General features: G+C 43.6%; 1 protein-coding gene across 1 annotated transcript in view; it reads right to left on the minus strand.

Annotated features, from left to right (window-relative positions):
* The window catches only part of LOC147734912 (glycine N-acyltransferase-like), a 148,937-nt gene that overhangs the window by 14,336 nt on the left and 108,619 nt on the right, over positions 1-25,982 (minus strand). Inside the window, exon 5 of the mRNA XM_086953679.1 lies at positions 22,502-22,682. Within this exon, the coding sequence (XP_086809805.1) occupies positions 22,502-22,682 (181 nt within the window). The remainder of the gene's footprint in view (positions 1-22,501; positions 22,683-25,982) is intronic.

Genomic DNA, 25,982 nt, shown 5'->3' on the forward strand with positions numbered 1-25,982 from the left:
GGAGGGTGACCAGTAGGGCCTCCCGCATAAACGGCATCATCATACCTCTCTCCCCCATATCTTCAAATGTAGAAGGCGACAGTTAGGCTGTCTTGTCCAGGAGCATCCCCTGCTCGCATAGATTTTGACATCTCATGGATATCCCATGCCCCGAGGGGCCTCATCAAGTACTCCCTGTGTTCATCCACCAACCAGGGGAGCTTTATGTGCTCTAAGTAGCTCAAGGCTACGTCTTTACTCCCTGTCGTTCTGGATTGATAGAGTTCGGAGTAATACTTCCTCAACCAATTGGCAATGGCATCTGGGTCATGCAGTACCTCATCGCTGTCTGCACGGAGGTCTGTGACTCCAATCCTTTCACACCTACCTTTCAGGACTGCCGCAAGTGTACCACCCGGGCATTCACCTTTGCCATAAGTCGTGGCTCCGGCAAACTTCCTGAGAAATGTGACTTCCCTAGCGACATTATCGTGATATTCGTCCAGTGTGGTCGTAAATCCTGCCGCCACCTGATCAGCTCCAACTTCTAGGACCTCCCGCTCAAGGGCAGCAAGTTTCTTTTCCAGAACTACCAGAGAGTCCCTGATGGAATGGAATACCCACGAATGCTTGGACATAGCAATCCCTCTTATATAAACCTTAAAGGCTTCCCATGTCATGGCGAATAGCGAAAACAAGCCAATATTAGTGTCAAAGAAGACCGTGATGGCTTCGCCCATTTCAGTCTTAAACACATTGTCGAGCAGGGCACAGGGTGGAAACCGCCAGGTAAAGGGAGCTGGCTTTTTTGATGGGGTATTGAGGTGTATTTGGATAGGAGTGTGGTCTGAATATGAGCGTGGGTGTGATGGAGCAAGTATTTGCACATTACGCGACTTGCTTGAATTCATGAACCTCGAGTAACCTTAACTCTGTAATCAATTTGTTTGTCTCACTAATATTGCACCTTTTACACTACACAGGGTGTCCCAGAGAAGCTTGCTTATGTGTTTACTAAACAGTAATAACGCTTGCCTTTAAAAATGGTCGCTGCTTTGCGGGAATTTAGTCTGCGCATGCGTCGGTCATACCCATGTGATGTGATGCACTCGCAGTTTGGAGGAAAACTTGTTGCTCATGCGCAGTATTGCTAGAATGGCCGCTTTGTTTTCTCACATGCTCCGTGCTTGCATTGCTGCTTTTGCAAAGCTGTTTATTCTGCCCAACTCTTAATGCTATAGTATTATAAAGTAAGGGGTGTAGTATTGCCCCTCACGGAATACAGTGTATTCATTTTTTCTGTGTTTCTAAATTTTTTTTGCTTACTTTACATATATCATACTTCGTGGGCCTGGGAGGCGTTTGCTACTCCCTATTTGAAGCTCCTATGGTCCCAGTCACATGATGGGGGGGAAATGAACCTGGCCGCAGTGGAAATCAGCCAGCTGGCAGCCAAGGCTAAGATGTACATGAGAACGCGACCTGCAACCCAGCAAGACGAAGCTGAACTGTACCTGCACTTGCTACAATTGTATAAACTTTACTGTGTACCCTATTGTCTTCATGCCATGAGAACCGGAATGTAAGGGGTGGGTTCAAAAATGAATATTAAGCCTGAGAAAGTCTCAATTTTAGGAGGTACCATGACCTAACCTCCTCCTTTGCCCAATCATAATTTAGGGAACCTTTCACTTGCAACATTTGTTGGTGGTACACTGACCCGAAAACAGTATAATTATCCTAGGTTTAGCTAGAGAAATTGTCTGACTTGTCCGAATAGCTGACCTGTCACTGACCCAACGAACTCTATAGGTGATTGATACAGAGAGCTGCGGAGCACTCTGTCCGTAATTTCCACTGACTCAGTCGGGGTTTGGGGAACCTTAAGTGCTGGCGAAGCACTTTGCTGGGAGATTCGAGAACCCGATCGGGGTTATTGACAGATTCCTTGCAGGGAGGGGGTAGCGCAGGCGTTGCATCCGAAGCTGCAGGTGTTGGTCGTACCCTTTGGTGAGCCCGGTCCTGATCCAAATCCTGGGGTTATCCTGTCCTGACTGTCCATGAGCCGTACCTGCTCGCCTACTGGCAGCCCAAGTCCCTGAGGGTCCTTTCCCGGCTTTTCCAACTGACCCGTGGCAAGGGTTAGTCTTCAATCTGTCCTAGGTAAATATAACCGAGTGTGGGTGTTTGTCTAAATCTCTCCCTTGTCTCAATTAAAGCATATTTGCCTACGTCCTTTACCCTGTTTCCTATAAATAAGGTTTTTCGTGCAAATTTGTCTGTTAGTATGCTCCACTCTTTCCCTACCTTTAGTCAAATGCTGAATCGTTTGCATATATAGTTTGTTCCATTCTTACCTTCCCGTTAGAAAATACACACATCTGGATAAATCAAATTGCATAAGTTTCGTTTCCTATGATCCGTTAGTGAAATTCGAAAGTCTGCTTTGATTAGTATGTTCCCTTTCTTTACCTGCCTTTAGTGAAGTTGTGAAAGTCTGCTGATCTAAATAGTGTGTTCCTCATTTTTCCCTTCCCTTTACTTTTTGATTTCTAAATGTTTCTTACTCTAATTCATAGCTATACTATCTTTTTAATCCTAATTATAGACAGTTTGATCTGTGTAAATTTGTGGCTCATGGCAATAGAGGAAGAAGAAAATTAGATAAAGGTTTTGAAAACTTCTTGCGTCTGTGGTTATTATAAATTTTAACTGGTGTTTTCAAATGTTGCATGGTATTTTTATGCTATTTAGCTAATCCCAAAACTAGCTCCTGATCCATTGTGATCTTAGGTACCTGTTCCAAAGATTGGTAAGTTCGGTAAAAGGTAATACGAAAGGAGGAAATTGAATTGCTGATAACAGCGTGTAGGTTACCTGATTAAAGTATACATGAAAATTATTCTTTTAAGGGCCAGAGTGTGCATTATGTTTGGTCGGGTGACCTGTGCGCTCTATCAGTAATTATCTGGTAGCAGAGCTATGGTTCGGACTAGTTAAGATATGTAGATAGATTACTTGTTAATAAACCGTGAAAAATTAAATGTGCTGCTAAAAATATTTTTTTCTTTGCGAAATCGATCGAATGTAAAAATATTGCTTTAAAATGCTATGAAATGGTTTTTTTTATAAGTTTTGATGGAATGCTGCTATATGATTTTTAATGTATTGACACCTTGTTAGTGATTGTTATATGTTGTCTGGAATCCCCGGGGGCAGAATAGCGGGTGGTGAGGAGAATCCACTTTGCAGAGAGGTCACTTACAGTGAGGAAAATTAGTGCATGGTTAGAAGAACTGGAAGCGCTAATTATGGTTTTCTGTATGAATAGTTGAATAAATGATAGCAACGAGTTCACTAATGAAACTTCAGTTGTGATATAACCTAGTAAGGGTCACACGAGGAAGGAGTAGTAGGTTCGTCGGAGCTTAGGTGATAGCAAAGGAGTTCGCTAGTGAAACTTTAGACTTAGTATATATCCCGAAAAGAGTGGATGAGTCAAAGAAGTAACAGGTTCTCTAATGCTTGTGTGAAGGGTAGGCAGAAGGGATCTATCCGTAGTGTATGAAAAGTAGACAGAAGAGGTTTACTTGCAGTGAAACAAATCTTTCCTTTCTAGACACTCGAGTACAGTGGCGAATGTTATACGTTGTAAACTAAATAGAGCTCTTGCACTTTAAGAAAGAAATCAAGTGTCCGTTACCTTGTGAAGGAGGGAGTCAGTCGCGGAGCTGCGCTGACGTCACTCTGTGCCGCGCTGGTATTGGTTGAAACAGCGGGAGTGTAACCGAGCTGGTATTGTGAAGGAGGGGTGAGTGCCGGAGCATGAGAAAGCGTCTCACGGAAAGGCCGCGTACCCATTGGTTGAAATTATTTGCAATCACAGTGTTGATTGGTTGTTGAAATTTACAAGACACGCTAGCATTGGAAGAACATAGTAAACATAAGTACGTATTTTACAAAATTTAAAGTTTCACAAATATATGTGGTATTCGCTTAATCCCGAGACTCGAACTGATCCTAGGTACTTAGGGTTTGCGAAAGATCAGTGAAAAGGTTGTAGACTAGACGGAATGTACGGAAGTAAGAGAAAGATGACTTTCGTAGACAAGGTTAAAAATTACTTCAAGAAAGATAAACCCATCAAAACTAGAGAAGGTGTAATCATTCCACCACCTAATACTCCCGCATCTTTTATGATGTTTGACAAAGGGTATCATACCTGTGTATGGTTGGAAAATTGGGTGGAATATACTAAAGATGACGGAGTCTTGGCATTTCCCTTAGATAGTACCTTTTAATGGTAGAATTTTGTTTAATTTGAGGACCCGAATGAATGATTTACACCCCAGACTAAGACTGACGCAATATGAGGCTTTAGAAGAATGGGAGATTGAGGCCTTTGAGCGAGATAGACCTAGAGCTTACAAAGGAATAAGTAAATGGTATCCGAAAATGAAGGGATAAACAAAGGAGAAAAAGATGAAGCAGTGGAGACAGAACATGATGATAGAAGGACTGTTCCCAGTATTTGCTGTAGATGAACCCGTAGGAGGAAAAAGAACAGAGAAAACTCGACACTTAATGACTGCGGGTGATTCAGAAGATGAATACCTGGAGGATTTATTAATGAAAAATCCACCGCCATATGATGAGGAATCTAGGTCTTTGAGTTCGAAAAATCCATTCTTTAGGCCCTCCAGAAATAGAAGGGCCAGTGCAACTGATACGACAGGTCGAGGTTATAGATCTAGTGGTAATGAGGGATCGAACATGCCCGATACAACTGTTCCATGCTATAGACCGTCCTGTGGTGAGGGACCAAGTATGACAATTCCGACTGCACCGAATCTTTACCCTCCTCTAATCCCACAAAATACATGAAACCTCCATGGAAAGGGTTTTACAGGATCGAGAAAAGGAAGCCTTAGCTAAGCAGAGAAATGAACTCATTCAGAAAATATCACAGTTAAATTCAAGTCCTGAAGCTCTGACAATTCCAGTAACTATTGGCCCAGTTGTCCCTCTTTATGGGGATAGACAGGCTGGTCCAAAGACTCCAGTTATTACTCCAGCTGTAGTGCAGCCAAGAAAAGAGCCCTTAATAGTTGATGACCAGGCAAGTGAGTGCGAGTCTGTAATTTCCCTGATGGATTTGCCCATAAGGGAACCGGAAGGCAGTGCACAGAGAAAGAACACTCAGACTAGTGCAAGAGAAGTCCTGATAGAATCATCTGCAGGTACTCAAAGTGCCACAGTAGTGACTCCGGAAAAAATAGATTGATGGACCCGCGAATTAGAGAAAATAAATCCTCAGCCGAAACCATTAGATATTTACAAATTAAGAATAGAATTGGATGAACTAATGGCTGGGAACGTAGGACTAGACAGACTGAACACGCTTAGTGAGGAAGAGCTACTGTTCATCTGCAAGAGTATTACTAGAAACACCAGAGTGTTCCATGAGAAATTAATGGATACAGCAGCCAATATGGGAATAGATGTCAGCAGATCCAAAGTATTGCAAAGGCCCTACAGAGCATAATTTTCTGACAAGGATTTATAAAACATGAACGTGTCAGGGAAAAAGGTGCAGATAAGAGAATTGCTGAATCTGTTACAGAAATGGGGAGACCTAGAAAAATGGAAAGCCTGGTGGGCAAAGAAAAAGGAAGACAGTAGATCCAGACAAGTGTCTTCTGAATATGTCCTAAAAGAAGCTGACAAGATAGAAACATTGTATCCTATGAGAGAAGTGCCAGGTGGAGGATATGTACATGTTCCATGGTCCAGACAGGATATTGTGTCATTTACAAATTATTTCCCAAAATTATGAGAGAAACCTGTAGACTGGTACAGACAGGTTGAGAGATTCGTTAAAGTGCATAAATGTCTCCTGAAAGACCTAGATGGATTCTTTGACATCGTAGTTCAAGTAGATTTGTGGAGCAAATGTAAAATTGCTGTTGATTGGCCAAGTTAAGAATATGCCAGAGACAAAAAGACAGGGGCTCGGTCAGCAGAAGTGATGAGGAAATATGACCAGGTAATATTGTACCTGAAAGGAAAGGTGCCTGCTAAAGAAACTGATTGGACCCGCATAGATAGAACTACCAAAAATTGTGATGACTGTGCATTCATACTATGAACAACTGTTACAGGTGTTCAAAACGTACAGTGGACTAGACAACATTGAAAGGAAGGACATGACCCATTTCATTTATCGATTTGTGTTAGGGCTGAGACCCGAAATTTCTCAATGGATCAAAGACAATAAAATCTGTTGGCAAGCCAAGCCTATTGACGCGGTTTTGAAATATGCTAAATACTGTGAAGATTAGCTGGAAAATAAACTCAAAGAATTAAAGGAGAAAGTTATGTGGGCCCAAGTAAAGTTAGCAGAGTGCCAAGAACAGCAGTTAAGTAAAACGAATAATACCCAAAATCAGAACTCTGGGGGTGGAGGGAAGCCCAGAGTAAAAATGAGCAGAGAAGAAGCCCGGAAAAAGTTTCCCTGTCACGGGTGCAGAAAGATAGGGCACTGGAGGGACGAGTGTAAGGCTGTGCAGAACGATAACGTGCAACATAATGATTTGAATCCACAGGTGCAGAATGAGGGGCCACCAAAGACACAGCAACAGGTAAAACAGCAACAGTTGGCTCGTGCACCTAGGCCAAACTATAGGAATAGAACACAACAGAGTGAGGAAGCAGAGGTTTGGGAAGGAAGGGAGGATAGAAATGCAGCAACTTCGCAATTCCTGTTGAATGATACATTCCTCTGTGATGAACCTTACTGATGGTGCCTGAGGGGGAAGGACGAGGAGTGCATGCTTGGCGCCTCCTTGCCGGTAGACCAGTCAGGGCCATACATTGAAGGAAAGGTTGAAGGAAATGATGTCACCTTTCTGTTGGACACTGGTGCCACCCGTTCTACTGTGAAAACAGCAGATGTTCCAAACCTACCCCTATCGGGAGAAGCAATCCAAGTAGTGGGTGTTTCTAATCAATTAATTAGTACTCCAGTTACAGAGCCCATGGAGATCACAATAGGGAACTTTAAAGAGATGCACAGATTTGTAGTCTGTGATTCCAGTCCTGTGAACTTACTAGGACGTGATTTGCTGTGCAAAATGAACTGTACCATCTTTTGCACACCAAAAGGCGTTAAAATCCAGACCCCAGATGTAGATGGAATTTATAAATTAATGTTAATAAGGCCTGACTCAGAAATTAAAAGACTGACAATGCAAGACTTACCTGAAGAACTCCAACAGACCGTGAAACCTGGGGTGTAGGATTAATGGCAAATGTTGACCCAATTAAAATAGCCATAAAAGAAGATGCAGTTTACCCAAATAACAAACAGTACAAAATGAGTGCAGAAGTAAAAGCAGGGGTTGCCATCGAAATAAAAAGATTGTTAGAAGCAAACATCATACAGGAGGTAATGAGCAGTCCTTGTAAATTGACCATAATTGGAATCAAAAAACCGAGTGGTAAGTACACCTGCGCAAGGTAAACAAAATCGTCGTTCCTTGCTGTCCTATTGTGCCAAACCCTGCAGTGATTTTATACCAAATTCCATGGAATGCTGAATGGTTTACCGTTATTGACTTATGTCATGTATTCTTTTCAATCCCATTGCATCCAGACAGCAAATTTCTTTTCTCATTTGAATTCGACAGTCATGTCTACGTCTGGAATCGTGTCCCTCAGGGGTACACAGAGAGTCCTTCAATCTTTAATCAGATTTTGAAAAAGTGCTTTGAATCCTTGGTATTACCCGGAGAATCAGTCCTGGTGCAATACATAGACTACCTCTTGGTGGCGTCTAAAAGTCGGAAAGACTGTGTTGTTGACACCATTGCCTTACTGAATCATTTAGGTGAAGGAGGGCATAAAGTATCACCAGACAAATTGCAGTTCTGTACCTCTTCAGTGAAATATCTGGGGCACCAGATAGAGAAAGGTATCAGGAAAGTAACCACAGAAAGAATTAGGATAATTCGAAACATGCATCTACCCAATACTCAGAAAGAGATCAGAATGTTCCTTAGAGTTGTAGGATACTGTAGACAGTGGATTGTGGGATTTGCAGTTCTAGCAAAACCATTAATAAAAATGACAAAGAAAGGAGCAAAGGATCCAGTGAAGTGGGTTGAAGAAAGCATGGCAGCTTTTACAAAATTACGAGAAACTATGTGTACAGCTCCTGCATTAGGAATGCCTGATTATTCAAAGGAATTTGCATTGTTTTGTGACACACAAGACAATTGCGCACTGTCAGTCTTAACCCAAGCGCATGGTTTGACTAGACGTCCTGTGGCATATTTTTCTGCTACTTTGGATCCAGTGGCTGCTGGATTACCTGGATGTCTGAAAGCAGTAGCTGCAACTTGCATGAGTCTTGAGCAAAGTGAATCCATCATTATGGGACATCCTTTAACTGTGTATGTTCCACATGCAGTTGTAATTCTACTGACAAGAACTAAAACCCAGTATCTCACACCTAGTCGACTGACTAAGTATGAAAGAATTCTGGTGGGTGCAGCAAATGTAACCATTACACGATGTAACATACTGAATCCAGCTACCCTATTACCAGATTCCCTTATTGCAGAAATAAAGGGAGAGGTCGAGCATGATTGCATTGACCTGACCGAGTTCAGTACAAAACCACGCCCAGACATTAAAGAAATGCCCTTGCCTATTGAAGATTACGTACTGTTTGTAGATGGCTTGTGTCTAAGACATGAGGAGGGACGCAGTGTGCACATTAGAACGTGCAGTAGAAGCATCCTATTTGTTTGGAGTCAAGTCTGCACAAGTAGCCGAATTGGTTGCATTGGCAAGAGCCTGTAAAATTGGGAAAAATAAGAGAACAACCATATATAAGGATAGCCAGTATGGTTATGGGGTTGTGCATGACTTCGGCCAATTGTGGCTGCAAAGAGAGTTCCTGACTTCTTCAGGTACTCCTATCAGAAATGGAAAAGTGGTACAGGAACTACTTGAAACAATCCAGTTACCAAAAGAATTGGCAGTGGTCAAGTGTGCTGCTCACAAATCTGGCAATGACGATGTGACAGCAGGTAATCGATATGCTGACCAACTGGCCCAACGTTGTGCTAGATATAATATGTCAGTCAATATCAAGTTAGGGGGAATTGCAAACAGCTGCCAACTTATGGTGTTTGAGGATGTACAATCTTGGGAAGAACTGAAAGAATTGAAGGATGCAGCAGGGCCAAAAGAAAGGAGAAGATGGAGAAAACCTGGGTGTCAGAGGAGGAATGAGGATGGTGTCATTGTTTCCAGTGATGGTATGCCTGTGTTACCAGACAGTTTGCTTGCTCCTATGGCTAGGCTCATACACGGGGATACACATGTGGGAAGAGATGCGATGGTTCATGTCTTTAAACAGACATGGTTCAATTCGAAATTCAGGAACATTGCAGAGGCACTCTGCCAGAGGTGCTTAACATGTCAGCAATACAATCCTGGAAAGAAAACCGTAGTTTTACCAGGTACAATCGGAAAAGCAGAAGGTCCTTTTGTCAGACTACAAATTGACTTTATTCAGTTATCCCTCTGTAAAGGAATGAGGTACGTCCTTGTCATTGTCTGTCTATTTTCAAAATGGGTAGAAGCTTATCCTACAAAAAGAAATGACAGCATCACTGTAGCCAAGTTGTTACTGAGGGAATTGATACCTAGGTTCGGTTTTCCAGTTAAAATTGAATCAGACGGAGGTGGGCATTTTCAAAATGAAGTAATAGGCCAGCTCTGTGAAGCATTCAAAATTACCCAAAAATTGCACTGTGCATATCGCCCAGAGGCTTCTGGAGTGGTAGAACAACTGAATGGCACTATCAAATCAAGATTAGGAAAAATGTGTGAGTCTACTGGAATGAATTGGATAGACGCTTTGCCCCTTGTCCTGATGGGAATCAGAAGTATTCCAGACCAGAAGACAGGCCTGAGCCCCCATGAGATACTGATGGGAAGAGTAATGCGACAAGCATGGGTGCCAGGACACAAACTGCTAAGCATTTCTGATGATTTGGTGCTAGAGTACTGCAAGCAACTGGGTGACCAAGTGCGTTCTATCTCTCACCAGATTGGGGAAGACGCCGTCGCCAGGCCAGCAACTCCAGCCCATAATCTGAACCCCGGGGATTGGGTTCTGCTAAAGAAACACACCCGGTCGAGTTGCCTTGCACGGAAGGGGGGAAAACCGAGACAAGTGATTCTTGTTACCACAACAGCGGTGAAGTGTGCAGGTGTGCCGAAGTGAATCCATGCCAGCCATACGAAAAGAGTGACTGGAGACGAAGAAACTGAGGCTGAAGGTTGCACAGCGGAGGGGTCTCCTGAAGTTGGTCCTGAAGTAGCTGATGTCGAATAACCGAGCACCAGTCAAGATGGGTGGATCTCAGTAATCGACCTGACATTCGATCCCATAAGAACCAGAAGACAAACCTACTTAGAGAGTGGTATAGTGAGGACGAGACAGGAATAGAAAAAGATAATCAGATCATCGAAATCCATGTCAAATCAGATAACGAGGAAGGTCAGATAGGGACAGAACAGGTTATTGACACACCTCCAAGAACTCCTGAGATTGAAAAGGGACAGATAGAAAATAGGGCGAAAGTTCAAGCAGAAGAAAATCCAGCATACTCCTGAACCAGGCCAGCTTAGTGACCAGGCAGAAGAAACAGACCCAAGACCTGGAACTAGTCAGACAGATAGGGAATAAGAAACCATCCAGGCAGATGTGCCACAACTGAACAAAAATAAAAGAGCATTAGAAGAGAGCCAAATCACAGTGCCAGTCAAAAAATTCAAGAAGAAGAATAGGGAACCAAGGTTCATAAAAAGACTGAGACTAAGACTAAAGACTGTAGAAGAGAAACTTGAGCAAAGGAAACAAGCCTCCAGTAAAGCCGAACAGTCTGGAGCAAAACCTAAGAAAAAGAAGAAGTGCTCGAATAAAGAAACAGAACAGTAAATATCAGAATCCTGAATGGACTTATCTGGTGTTGGAAGAATTTGAGAATCTTGATATAAATGACGAAAGTGATGAAGAATTGATTGCCAACCAGAGTACCGAAGAAGAAGAACCAACCTGAAGTTGCTCTGTGTAAGAAACCTGTGCAAAGTTACAAAGAGGGGTTGAAGAACTTCTTTTGAGCCAAAATGTCTTATTCCAGTGTGAATGGAAGACCTAGACGTAATTGTTGTAAAACATGCTGTCAAATAAAGTTGGAAGTGGACTGATTACCTTTTTTATCGCTTTCACTCACCATTGCACTGACTACACCTTCCTTCATCCTCACCCACATCCACCATCGGCAAGGAACTAAAAGAACCCCGTCAAAAGAGTACCTCTGGGGACTCCGTCAGACATTGCAGCGCCGGTCTGACGAGGGGCAGTGAGCCGATGATGACACCGGACACCCTCTAGTAAGGGTGTGTTTCACGCTTATTACTTTGGGTGTGTGAGGCTCTCTAAGTTCCGACTAGGGAACCCTTTCTTCGCAGCCACGGTATTTATAATACCAACTCCTTGCTCCACATTGTTAAACGCTCCCTGGGGAACTTTGTACTCTGCTGCTAGCTGGAAATATGTATATGTAGCACAGCATTAGTTCTAATACTATGGGTAGGACTGACTATAATTATTCCTTCTATGAGGAGTAAAAACCCAAGTCTGTACCCAAATAATAACCTACCGGAGCACACTGTGGAATCCCATACTAGAAATACACCAAAAAGTATAGACGTAGTAGACAGACCACTTAGCCTGAAACAAACAAAACTAGATTTAGAAGCATTAGATGAGGAAGACTTACACTTTAACAAGATTAAGAACAAAACTCATTTAAATGTTTTTGCAAACCTATTAGTACATTATGTAGAGACGATGGAAATAGACAACTGTTATGTCTGCATGAAGCTACCTACTTCAGTAGCTGAAGGCATGACTTACCATCACTTACCCTTAACCTATGGAATTTCCTGCAGTATACTGACTAGCTTATTTTACAGAAGAGGACCGTTACAGTATTATTACTCAAATTTTGACGTGACATTTTCTGAAATTCCTGTTCGAAGAAACCTGAACCCTGTACATACGACTAGAGATGTAGCTAAATACATGGGTGATTATTTTCTAACTGTAGGAAAAATAAACATAGATGACGCACACAAAAATAACTTGACTTGTTCTTTACGTGAAAAGGAAAAGGAATTTCTAGATATGGTAAAAAAGAGAAGAGAAAGTTTCCAAAAGAAGGCCAAAGACGAAACTCAGAAAGTTCCTAAATGGGCAGAAAATATAGGGAGCACCTCAAATGGTGGAGCAAATGCTGCCTTGTTGCTGGATTTCGAAAAGAAAGGGAAACTTTATCTTCACAGAGAAAAGACTAGTTATTATAATAACATATTCATTGGTTCCAGTGAGTTCGAACATAATTACAAGGTAATTGGGGGTTGGGGATTCAAAGATGGGTCAGAGCCAGTGTTTCCTGGAATTTATTTTATATGTGGAAACAAGGCTTATTTCAAATTACCGGACCATTGGTACAGAAGCTGTTACTTTGGTATTGTCTTTCCATGTGTGGAAAAGCACTGGAAGCACTGAAAAGACTAATAAATTAGCACGCACAAAAAGAGAAAGTGCCGGAGAAATAGTGGGAGATATTTTTAGTGCATTGATACCTGCAGTGGGAGTGACTCTGAATACACACAGAATTTGCAAATTGTCAACAGTAGTGGATCGGTTATCTACTGACACTGCTGGAGGTTTCCTGATGGTCAATACCGAAATGGTTGCGAATAGATCTATGGTTTTACAAAACAAGCTTGCTCTTGACACCTTATTAGCAAAAGAGGGCGGAGTCTGTAGAATGCTGAAAGCGCAACATTGTTGCACTTACATACCTGACAAAAGTGTGGGAATCAAAAGGTATGTGAGGAACATTACAAATTTGGGAAAAGAGCTCAAACCACTGGAAGTTGACAGTGCCTGGAAGAGACTAACTGGTGGTCTCTCCTCTGTAGGTCATTGGTTTTCTAACTTAGGGAAAAGTCTTTTGAGTAAAATACTATTGCCAATCATGGGAATAAGTATAGTAGTGTTTATCATATATATGTGTTGTAAATGTCGCAAACATCAGAAAAGGTACACTGTGAATAGGAGAGGAGTGAAGAGAAATGTGGATGAATTGGAACTGGAGGAACTGAATAATAAAATGTATAAAAGGGTGAAAAATACTCACCCTAATAAAGAAACGAAAGAAAAGATGAATCGAATGCTTGAAGAGATTGAACTGGGAAAAATGTAACAAGTTGGCATCTGGTTCCATTAAATAGTGATGATAGTAAATATCATCAAAGAGGGGATTGATGGAGCAAGTATTTGCACGTTACGTGACTTGCTTGAATTCATGAACCTCGAGTAACCTTAACTCTGTAATCAATTTGTTTGTCTCACTAATATTGCACCTTTTACACTACACGGGGTGTCCCAGAGAAGCTTGCTTTTTTTTTACTAAACAGTAATAACACTTGCCTTTAAAAATGGTTGCTGCTTTGCAGGAATTTAGTCTGCACATGCGTCGGTCATACCCATGTGATGTGACGCACTTGCAGTTCTGGAGGGAAACTTGTTGCTCATGCGCAGTATTGCTAAAATGGCCGCATTGTTTTCTCACATGCTCCGTGCTTGCATTGCTGCTTTTGCAAAGCTGTTTATTCTGCCTAACTCTTAATGCTATAGTATTATAAAGTAAGGGGTGTAGTATAGCCACTCACGGTATACAGTGTATTCATTTTTTCTGTGTTTCTAAATTGTTTTTGCTTACTTTACATGTATTATACTTCGTGGGCCTGAGAGGCGTTTGCTACTCCATATTTGAAGCTCCTATGGTCCCAGTCACATGATGGGGGGAAATGAACCTGGCCGCAGTGGAAATCAGCCAGCTGGCAGCCAAGGCTAAGATGTTCATGAGTACGTGACCTGCAACCCAGCAAGATGAAGCTGAACTGTACCTGCACTTGCTACAATTGTATAAACCTTACTGTGTACCCTATTGTCTTCATGCCATGAGAACCGGAATGTAAGGGGTGGGTTCGAAAATGAATATTAAGCCTGAGAAATTCTAAATTTTAGGAGGTACCATTACCTAACCTCCTCCTTTGCCCAATCAAAATTTAGGGAACTTTTCACTTGCAACATTTGTGGGTGGTACAATGATCCGAAAACAGTATAATTAGCCTAGGTTTAGCTAGAGAAATTGTCCGACTTGTCCGAATAGCTGACCTGTCACTGACCCAATGAACTCTATAGGTGATTGTGACGTGGTGGGACTATACCCAGGCACCCACAATGGAGAACTCAGTCCTGATAGTGTTGATGACTGGTGGTCAGCTGTTCCCCTTTCTGTTTCCGACAAACAGCCGCACTCTCCCTGGGCAGACGAATGGACTCGCGCAGGCTCAGAAGCGACGTGGGAACCCGAAGGTGAAAAAGACCACGGCTCCTTTAACTCTGCCGTCGAGGGAGACGCGACTCTACCCACCTGCACCGTCACGGATTAAATAGAAGGTGGAACCTGGAAAGCGGCGCACAGCGTTTCCCGAGGAGGAGAAGACGGATGAGGGTGGAGGCTAAGAGCGGAACCAGAGTACAGCGGAGAAGAAACCCTGACGAGCCCAGCTGTGGACTACAAGCCAGGAGGCCACGACCCAGTGACTCGCCCGCCACACTCCCGCGGGAGGAGTGTGGCTTGCAAAGGTATGGGGCAAAGTGGCGGGCTGGGTTACTCGTAATAGTGCAGTAAACGAGTGAAAGTATATAACGTACAGCCTCCTTTACCCTTTTCCCTCAGGAGCACTAAAAGGCACAGGAAATTATATTTAAATACACTCAGTCACTTGGTGTTCCTCACTACCTGGTCCATACCTTTATACAAGGGTCGTTAAACTGACTCCTTGTTATCTCCTTTCTTTCCTCGCACGCCTGGAGTTGAGGGCCTTGGCCCCCGACGACCACAGACTACTTCCGGTCTGGAGAACTCTCGACCACTGCATGGTAGAAGCACCCTGGAACATTCATCTTTCCCCAAAGGAGTCAGGACGGAGCCAGATGAGTTTGCTCGTATAAAACAGATTAGTAGACGGCGAAAAGCATATCTTAAAATAAACCGTCTTTAAAAACTCTATTCAACGTGTCAGACTCACACCTTCCCAGCTCTCCTGTTGCTGATCCCGTACAGTGATTGATACAGAGAGCTGCGGAGCACTCTGTCCGTAATTTCCACTGACTCAGTCGGGGTTTGGGAAACCTTAAGTGCTGGCGAAGCACTTTGCTGGGAGATTCGAGACCCCAATCGGGGTTATTGGCAGATTCCTTGCAGAGAGGGGGTAGCGCAGGCGTTGCATCCGAAGCTGCAGGTGTTGGTCGTACCCTTTGGTGAGCCCGGTCCTGATCCAAATCCTGGGGTTATCCTGTTCTGACTGTCCATGAGCCATACCTGCTCGCCTACTGGCAGCCTAAGTCCTTAAGGGTCCTTTCCCGCCTTTTCCAACTGACCCATGGCCAGGGTTAGTCTTCGATCTGTCCTAGGTAAATATAACCGAGTGTGGGTGTTTGTCTATCTAAATCTCTCCCTTGTCTCAAATAAAGCATACTTGCCTACATCCTTTACCCTGTTTCCTATAAATAAGGTTTTTCTTGCAAATTTGTCTGTTACTATGCTCCACTCTTTCCCTACCTTTAGTCAAATGCTGAATCGTTTGCATATATAGTTTGTTCCATTCTTACCTTCCCGTTAGAAAATACACACATCTAGATAAATCAAATTGCATAAGTTTCGTTTCCTATGATCCGTTAGTGAAATTCGAAAGTCTGCTTTGATTAGTATGTTCCCTTTCTTTACCCGGCTTTAGTGAAGATGTGAAAGTCTGCTGATCTAAATAGTGTGTTCCTCATTTTTCCCTTCCCTTTACCTTTCGATTTCTAAATGTTTCTTACTCTAATTCATAGCTATACTATCTTTTTAATCCTAATTATAGACAGTTTGATCTGTGTAAATTTGTGGCTCATGGCAATAGAGGAAGAAGAAAATTAGATAAAGGTTTTGAAAACTTCTTGCATCTGTGGATATTATAAATTTCAACAGTTTTTTTCAAATGTTGCATGGTATTTTTATGCTATTTAGCTACTCCCAAAACTAGCTCCTGATCCATTGTGATCTTAGGTACCTGTTACAAAGATTGGTAAGTTCAATAAAAGGTAATACGAAAGGAGGAAATTGAATTGCTGATAACAGCGTGTAGGTTACCTGATTAAAGTATACATGAAAATTATTCTTTTATGGGCCCGAGTGTGCATTATGTTTGGTCAGGTGACCTGCGCGCTCTATCAGGTGAACCTCACTTCCTTCAATCGCATTGGAGAATGAGCCAATAATCGATCAAGGTATACAGGTTGTATGGGGCCGAGTAGTGCGTGGAGCCCTCAGGACCCATTTTTCTTGAGCGCCAAATGTCTATCATATTTAGTTCTGCAATGGCATCCCCAACGGTTCTAGCCATTAACGATTGGCTGTGCACTGGGCCCCCGGAGCTATCCAAAGCAGGATTGAGGGTGCAATTAAAATCCACTCCCCGATGCCAATCGCCGCAACCGCACTAGCAGGTCTCTAAAGAATTGCGGGTTGTCAAAATTGGGCCCGTTTACATCAATAATTGAAAATCCATCCCTTTCCCTTTGACTTTGTAGAGTGCAAACCTTCACTGCCTGTCAGTCTCTAAAGCTTCAAGGGATATACCGCTTCTAGGGTTAACCCATGTGAGCACCCCTTGGGCATGGGTGGAATAGCCAACAGCATGAAAGGCACCATGTAGTCGCCTCTGAGTAAGCATCTGGGAGTCAGTAGGCAAATGAGTCTCTTGCAGAAGCGCAACATCTTTATTGTGTCTATTGAAGGACGGAAATCACTTTCCTAATCTTCCAGAAAACTTGAGGCCCCTAATTTACCAAGATTAGAGCTTTACTGCCAGATGTAGGAGCCCAAATACCGGTCGGTAACGGCCGAACTTGGCCGTTACCGACCGGTATTTGGTGACTGGGATGTAGGGGCATCATTTTACAGATTATGTAAATTTACCGAATCCTACCGATTCTGTAATTCTCAATTTGGAATTACCTACATCTCCCCCCTTCATATTTACAGACTCTTAAATACCGAATCGGTAAAATTCGGTATTTAAGAGTCGGTAAATATGAATTACCTACATCTGGACCTTAGTCTGTCGCCATGTTGTCTACAAAAGGAATCATCATAGCATGAGCTTCCCTCCTATATCTAGATAGGTAAACCCTCCAGCTCTGTGCCCTACTTGTGGATGCCCCTGCTGAATTGGGTGAGCACAAAGTACACTCTGTGACAGAAAAAAACTAATGTAAAGGCAAACTTTTCTAGCAAGCACCACCCGCCATCCACCCATGCAAACCTTAATAGCATTAACAAGTCCCTTCCACCCCCACCCACCTGAACAAAGACCATAATACCGCAAGAACAAAGCAGTGGGCAACACACGGGTGGATGTTACCTGATTACCGCAAAAGAACCTCTATAAGTTAGGAAATTTAGTACTGCCATCAAATGCAAATCTGTAGCATCCAAGCTTTACAATGGTAAAACTGGACATTCAGCTGTAACAGCCCGGCACCCCCGCCCATTTTAGCAGGAGATAACATCAGCCATGTGGACATGGAGTCTAAAAGACCAAACAAATTTCCGTCTCTTCAACCAACATGAAAATTACAACAATACTTGCGATTCCCTAACTTTGTGTCTGATGAAGAACAGGATCAAGAATCAGGCTCAGTTTCACAGACTAATGGAAACAAGAGAGGGGGAAAAGGGCAGGGTAGTGCCAGACATCACAGTAAGTCCAAGCAGTGGCGGAATCTCCATGGGGGCATTTGGGCGCTGCCACACTGCTTTCTCGCTGTTCGAGAAGGCAGAAACAAATAGTAGAGAACTACCATTTGTTTCTGCCTTCTTGCACGGCGAGAAAGCAGAAGTTCCTGCTTGAGAGAGTGGGAGGGGTTACTCGAGGGCAGGGGGGAGTGGCTTTCCCCACTGTTGTTAATACTGTCTGTTTGGGCAGCCTGAGAGGCTGTCCAAACAGACAGTATTAACTGTATTAATAACAGCGGGCAAGCCACTCCCCCCTGCCCTCGAGTAACCCCTCCCACTCTCCCTGTTCTCTGTATGCTGCAGCATACAGAGAAATGATGTGGTGTTGGGGCAGCCGGCCGAACCAATCACAGCGCTGTGCTGTAGTGGAGGGGAGGGAGGCTGCCTGGCTTCCTGCGTGACGACGAATTCAAGAACAGGACGGCAGGAGTCAGGACGTCTGGACTCGGAACTAACTTGAAGGCGGGAAGGTAAGGTAAGTTAAGTTTATTGACTTTGTTTTATTATTTTATTTAAAATTAGCCCGCTTCCCCCCCCATCCCTCCCCTCAGCAGCGCGACAACACCATTTCCACCCCCCCCAACCGTATTGCCGGCCGCGACTGGCGTGTTCGTACCTGGCGCCCAGGTCACTGCATTTATATAGAATGTTTGTTTAGTTTCATTGGCCACAGCGCATTCAAGCTGAAATAACTCAAAAAACGCATTTGTCTCTTATTGTGCAAACCTACAGTTAAAACTGGAGCAAAGTTTTAGTAAAATGCTGTCTTGGAGCACAGAGGTCAAACGCTTCTGGGGAGGAGAGGAGAGGCAAAGCAGAGATGTGTTTGTAATAACCATACGAGACGGAGACAGGAGGGGAGAAAGTGCCTTGACTTTGAAGTGAGTCATAAAGTGTGTTCGTCTTTGTGGGCCGATGTCTTGTCTTCAAGGCTCGTGCTCCCCGTAGCACTGAGATGATTGCGTGGCCCGTGGAGACATACATTATTTAACCGGATTTGAGTTTACAGCTTTTCTAGCGAGCGAACAATTTATTCACAAAATACAATTTTTAAAGTATGTTTTCACAGATTAACTCGCATGATGCATCAGATCTGGATCTCCGACAAAATGCGAGTGCCCAGGCGTTACTGTCGGATAAATGTCACATTTTAGCCGCGGAAGCATTTACAATGGCACCTGTCATAGAGAAGGGAATAACTTTTATGATTTGTGGTGATCACGGATATACATTCCCAAGTCAAGTCAAAAAAAGCTTTATTGCGAGGTTATTTTGAGTCTGTTTAATGTCTGTCCCACCAGGCATCAGGAGAAGGGTCATGTGAAGAAATGCGAGGTGCACCCTTGATACGTTCATGCTTGCTGGCTGCGCTTGCTCGCCACAGTGCGCCGTCCACAACTTTTACGCCCTGCCACTTTCAAATGTCACCATCCGCGACTGAGTCCCAGTCCAAAGGAGCGCAGTGAAGGTTGCGTTATTCCTCGTCACCGGCTGTGCCACCGGCCGCCTCATCTAGTCCCTCAGCTTCCTGGCTCAGCCTGGCATCTTCAGAAGGTTCTTCAAGGCTTTCTGGAGCGATTTAGGATCAAGGGAAATCCTGGAGTGGCCATTCATATTGGGGGTATCGATGTTTTGATCGCGTAGATGCAGTTTCAAAGGAGCGAATTGGCGCCTGGCCTCCTGTTATTCATGGTGAAGTCTGGGAACAGGGAGATCGCAGATCCCTCGAGCTGCAGGGTTCCTTTTGCTCTCACTAGCTTCAGGGCTGCATCCTTATCCCTATAATTTAGGAGCTTCGCAATTACTGGATGCAGCAGGGCTCCCTGGGGGGCTCGGGCCAAGCGATCAATGGGCTCGCTCTACCATGAACATATCATAGAAGACTTCTCGACCTAGAAGTGTGACCAGTATCTTTTCGATAAACACCTCCATATTGCCAATTGAAGTGGATTCTGGCAGCCCCGTAATACGTATATTGCTTCTCCTAAATCTCGCCTCCAAATCTTCAGCTGTCTCCTGCAGCGCAGAAATTGTTTTTGCAAACTGCTTTTGGGCTGTGCCAATCTCTGATTGCACCTCCTCGACCTCAGCAACTCTCTCCTCTCGCTCATGTTGATGCATTCAGCATGTTTGTCTAGGCGTTCAGACATTTTAACTATCATGTATGCTAGGGAATCGATCTTACCATCACTAGTAGTGAGGCTTTTCTGTAGGCTTTTCTGCATTGCCACAAAAATATGTTTATGATCCCCTGTAGCCTCTTCTGGCATTTTGTCCTAAGGGGGAGGGGTCCCCTCCGTTTCCTTTCATCTCGATTTGCGCTGCTGGAATTGTAGCTTGGATTGGGTTTTGCCCACCTTGCCCATGCTGCGTTACTGGGGTGGGGACCCAAAAATGCCCTGTCCAATTTCGCTCTAATGCAGCCACAAGGTTAGGGAACAGCACAGTCTTCTCACTTGTCTACTGGCCTGCTGGGCGCCCTCGTCTCTCAAACTGGGCGACGCAGTCAAGGGGATCCCCCCAACGCAGCAGAGGTAAGCACCCACCAGATCTCCCCTATGTCTATCGTCCAGGAGGCGCATTCCAGGCAAGCAGGGTGCAGTGTCCCATCCAGATTGCAGGCAGGGCCTTGTGGGGCAGAAGCGAGCCCAAGCTAGGTGAACTAAGAGTCCAAACCCCCCCAGGAGGACACACACATTAGGCCGCTCAGCACGAGCATCAGATTTATGGAGCTCCACGGCTTAACACTGGAGACCACCTCATCCCTATTTCTGCAGCAGCGCTCTTCCGCATGACAACACAAGAGTCTCAAACGGATGTTCTGGGTGGGTGACAGGGTATCCAGGAATAGCATCAGCAGAACCATGTGGCATGGCGCCAGCCGCCAGACTCACTTTGCTGGCAGAGTTGGAGCCAACCAGCAACACAACTGCGCAAAAAGCCCAGGCTCAGCCCGGCTCCTCACCACAAGGCTTTCCAATATGGCTGGGTGGTGTCTTCAGCCCAGCAAATCGCAGCTCGGTCCACTCATCGACCCACAGGGCCACATTAACGCTCCAGGCAGGCACGTAGCATGGCAGCTGTCTACAGCACCGCAGCCGAGGCCCTGTCGAGCCACGCACACAGAGGCTAGTCAGCCCAGAGTCCACACTCAGCTCTCCGGCGGGCTCCCCTGGGCTCCCAAGGAGATTCAGGACAAGATATCACTCCCACAGGCACGCAGAGGTGCTGAATGCGACCAGAAGCACAGCGTTCCTCCGATCCAGCTTCAAACAGGCAGGCCCATGCGGGGGACGCAGACAGATGGGTTGGCACGCTGGCCACAAGCGAAGGCCACACCGCCTCTGCCGTCACAAGCGCACGGATCCCATGAATATTCACATCTGGCTACAGTCTGACTCGGGCCACCTCCAGCCGTCAGTCAGAGCTCACAGAGGGGGCATAAATGCAAGATATTTGTCAGATCATAACGATGACTCAGAGAGCTCACTCAAAGCACGGCCATCTTGGGCCTAAGCAAGCTTTGAACCCACCAGGAAGCAGAAGTTATTCAAGAATACTAAGAGGACAGGAGCAAAGGTGGTGGCTTTGTATATGAGATAGAGGGAGGTCCCTTTTCAACAAAGTCTTCAAGGGTGGAAGCACTGTGCTTGGGGAGGAGAACTCGGAGAGTAGAACAACGTTATAAAGGAGGGAGTGTTTGCTCTGGTGGAAAAGACATTGGACAGAGCTTGAGAGTATAGACCACAGCTTCAAGTGATTTTATAAAGCATATAGTTAACACGCACCCAGAGGCTAGTCAGAAAATCCTGTGCTTTTTTGTGAAGAGCAGACTGGAATTGGATGACGGGTTGCAGCCCTGTACATACACAGTGTGAAGAGTTAAAAAAAAGCACCAATCACCATGCAACATGTTATAAAGATGCTTTGTGGTTTGCAGTATTTAGCATTTGGGTGCTGTTAGTTAAACGCTATATGCAGTCAGGACTAAAGACACAGCTGCAGATAACACAGTAAATGTGAACACCACTGTAATGATCAGAGAATCCTCAGTCATTTGAACTCATGTTTTTGTTTTTTTATTCCATGTGTGAATTCCAGCAAGACTAACTCAAACTTCCAAGCTTCCCAGGCCAATCAAGAGGCCTCAAGATATTTAGAAGACTATTGAAATGGGTAGTAGCAACTCCAGTAATTTACAGTGCTTAGAGAATAGAAATTCTGTGGTATGAGGCGCGATGGAAACAATAAATTAATATAATTGGACTGTGATATCCTCATTCTCATAAGCTTTTGGCTTAGAATTAGTAGCCATCAGTCTTAAGGGCATTCATCAAATGCTTATATTTTAGAAGAAGGCCCCTCTCTATAGCTTATAACCCAGAAGTAGATCAAGAAATAAAGTGCAACAGCTGCCAGTACCTACACATTGCAGTTTTACCTCTGTGCTAGCAGTGGAATTGATCACTCAGATTGATGTGACATTCTGTACCTATCATGTCTTGTCATGACACACTCGCCTTGCTTTGAGGTGACTGCTGGTTTGGGCAGATGACTCCTCTTCCAAGTTCACCTTTGGACTCTTCTCACAGACTTTTGCATGTATCTTCCTGACAAACAGGTCTCCTGGCTCAGTTTCCACCTCTATCCCTTTAGATTCAGCAATGCTCATAATTACATCATTTAGGCACTGCTGTAGTCCTAGAAAGAAATAATATTGATACTGAAATGTAGTATTTATTCATTACTCAAAGTTATTGTACTATAGACACATCAAGCCAACATTAAAAAATTAATGCCAAGGCAGTACATCACCTTTTGCTCAAAAACAGCAAGGACATCAAGAACGACAATGTGTCTGAAAATGTGGAACTGCCTCCTCATACACAGTGAAGAGTCAGTACATGAGAATAACATTCTGAGTGACAAACAATGTGCAAGAAAATAGCTGCCTCCTGTTTCTGTAGACATCATAAAGGAATGCTTTACTCAAGGTCAATACTCATTGGTAATAAGTGAGTAGGGGCCTATTTACTATCTGGACATGGGCAAATTGTACCTAGTGCTAATCCCTAAACAAAAGTAAAACTTGGATATTGACCCGAATCCCAACACTCTGGAGCTGACTGCTGTAAAACAGGGCTACAGCATTTAGGGGCATATTTTAAACAGGAAGCGATAATTATCGCTGGCTTTGCATACCTCATTATTTTCTATCGCTGGAATATTTCGCCAGGCTAGCGTTGTATTAACAACGTTTAGCACCATGGCGATGAATATTCCAGTGATAGCGCCCTTTTCCATGGAACATGGCTGGTTTTTCAGCGATGTGTTCCATGTAAAACGGCGATATGCTTGATAATACGACCCTGTGGTCGAATTACATGAATCCACCTCCCATGCTAAGTATGCCTTAGTCAGGAATTTAACAGACGTTAAATTCCTGAGTTAAGGCATACTTAGCACAATTAAAATAATCGCTTCCCCGCGTTGTAAATATCGCGAAGCTGCCTTCGGGATATTTACCCATGTTGTTTCCACAGACACGCCTACTTTGAATCTCATTAGCGATGTAAAGTTAGGCATGCTGGAAACGGGAGCAAAATCAGCAAAACACACAATAGCGTGTCTTTGCTGATAAGGCGATAAAATTATCGGCACTTTTCGGCTGAAAACGGCCGCAAAAGCGGCGATAATTTTATATCATCGCCTTGTTAATATGCCCCTAATTTTCTATATAATAAGTAACAGAGTCTTATTTTCACCTTTTCAGAAGTTTTTGCAGTCGCTTGTGAGGCACAACACAAGGCTTTAGAATGGAAAGTATATAGACACTAACCTTTTTGCTGCAATCACACAAACTTTAGTAAATGTGGGCCTTAACTTACAACATTTAGGTCTTCAGACTTCTCTGGGACATGTTTAAGTTCTTAAAATAAACCTGTGTGACATTTTATTAAAATAAATGTCTTTCTTCCACTTGGGCTTCGACATGTATGTTTTTTCACTATAGTATAGACCTCAACTGTACAGTTTGTCCTACTAATAATTGCATTCCCATCTTCACTATTATTTTTCTGATGCTCAGTAACTCACGTGTTTTTTAATTTTTAATGTTGACGTGGATCTAGGACACCAGAATATTATTTGCCTTATCCAGTAAATGTTTCTGTTTTTTCACTGGTCAGTAGACGTGCATTATCCTACCAGGATATCCGATTCCTGATGCTGCCTCTGGAACCTGGGGACCCAGGGTTGAATGCTGGCTTTGATGCTAGGCACAACATGACGTGAGACAGAGCAAATCGCTTAATCTCCCTGTGCCTAAATGTGGGTAAAATGTGTTCGTATAATCCCTGCTCAATTTACACAATCTACAACTGTCCCCCAACCCTTCATTTAATGTACAGCCTCTGCTGCATAACAGATGAAGTTTGTGGTATGTAAATATGAATACATAGAAACTTAATTGTGTTTGAGTTAATGTCACGTAAGCAATATGGAGGTGTGAAAATGTTAGCACTGCTTACTGCTTTATAGCAGGCTAGTTCTTATTATTGAATCTTTAATATATTTGCAAACTTCGTTCCCCATCATTGTGCTGGAATTCCCTGGTAGTTATACATAGTAGTAAGTAATGTTAAAATGGTCCTAAGCCTTAGCAACAGCATTTGTTCAGTAGCACACTCACCTCATGTGAAACAATGCGATCTTTGACCAATTAGGTGGAAATGTTAAGCTCTCCTTCTCACGCTGTAAACCACAATCGCTTATATTCTTATAATTCTACTGCCTATCATGCGAAAGGGAGTCTCTGAGAAGGGTCATATTGTCATGAATTCTGACAAGGACTTGGTGGCAGAGTAGAAAAAGTAAACAGAATCTTCGATACTGTGCCACCCTAGATCACACAGGAAGTCAGAGAGAAATGGGAATCCGGGCACAAGGAAACAAGAAAGTCAAACCTCAGACAGAACAGGCAGTCAAGTGGTAATTCAGACTTAACAACACCCAGGACAGGCTTGCAAGACATATATATATATATATATATATATTCACTGAAAAAACCATAGGTTTCACACCAGTTATAGTTAGGAATTAGCATTTAAAAAACCTATTAACCTATGGTTTTTTCAGTGAATTTCAATGGTTTTTTAATAGCAAATATGAAAAGCTTTAAAATGTCAAGTACGTGGTAGGTAAAAACATTTTCGTGTGCTTTGAACGCTACCCCCCCCTCTTTTCTTTTAGGATTATTCTCTCTTTGCAGAATGTGAAGGGTAGGTAACGCAGGTCTTTGCCCCCGTTGTAATCCGTCGTGCCTGCTTCTCTCTCCATTTCATTAATTGTTATCCAAACATTTACTGTTTTAGAATTGGTTCTCTTTGGTTCATTCTCTATTTACAAATAGCACAGAGTCGCAATACTCTGTTTAGTCTTTGCAGATAGTGAAAAATTGTCTAAAAAAACAAAAGGAATCAAGCAAAACCAGTAGGCCACTAATGGGATCTCTTTTTGACCTCGCTAAAATAGAAACATTAGGAGCAACCCCTCATGAGAAATACAAAACTAGTTTCATGAACTGAGCTCGACACCATGATGGCTGCAAGACAGCTCGGCTCCGCCACCCACCCCGCCCAAAATAACGACAAACCCTATGCAAATATTATAAATATATACAACACACCAGCAAAGTAACAGGGTAAAACGTTTTATTAAATATCTATTTACATGGCAGCCTGCTGCAACATCCATCACTATTCCTGTCGAGGTACCATAGCTGGCGGCCTAGGGGTGGAGAACCGTTGTGCAAATTACCCGGGGACGACACCATGCACCAAGACTCGTCCCCAGTACATCCAGAGCTGATGTCCGACAAGTTGTGTGTGAGGATGCCTTGCTGATGCCGCCACCCCCACCACCACCTTTTTGTTGCCTGATCCGGCTAGCTCAATCGATTGACCATGAGACTCATGCACTCTGATCTCCTTGGCCTCAGTC

Source organism: Lissotriton vulgaris, chromosome 1_2 (assembly GCF_964263255.1).
Source record: "Lissotriton vulgaris chromosome 1_2, aLisVul1.2, whole genome shotgun sequence".
NCBI lineage: Eukaryota > Metazoa > Chordata > Amphibia > Caudata > Salamandridae > Lissotriton > Lissotriton vulgaris.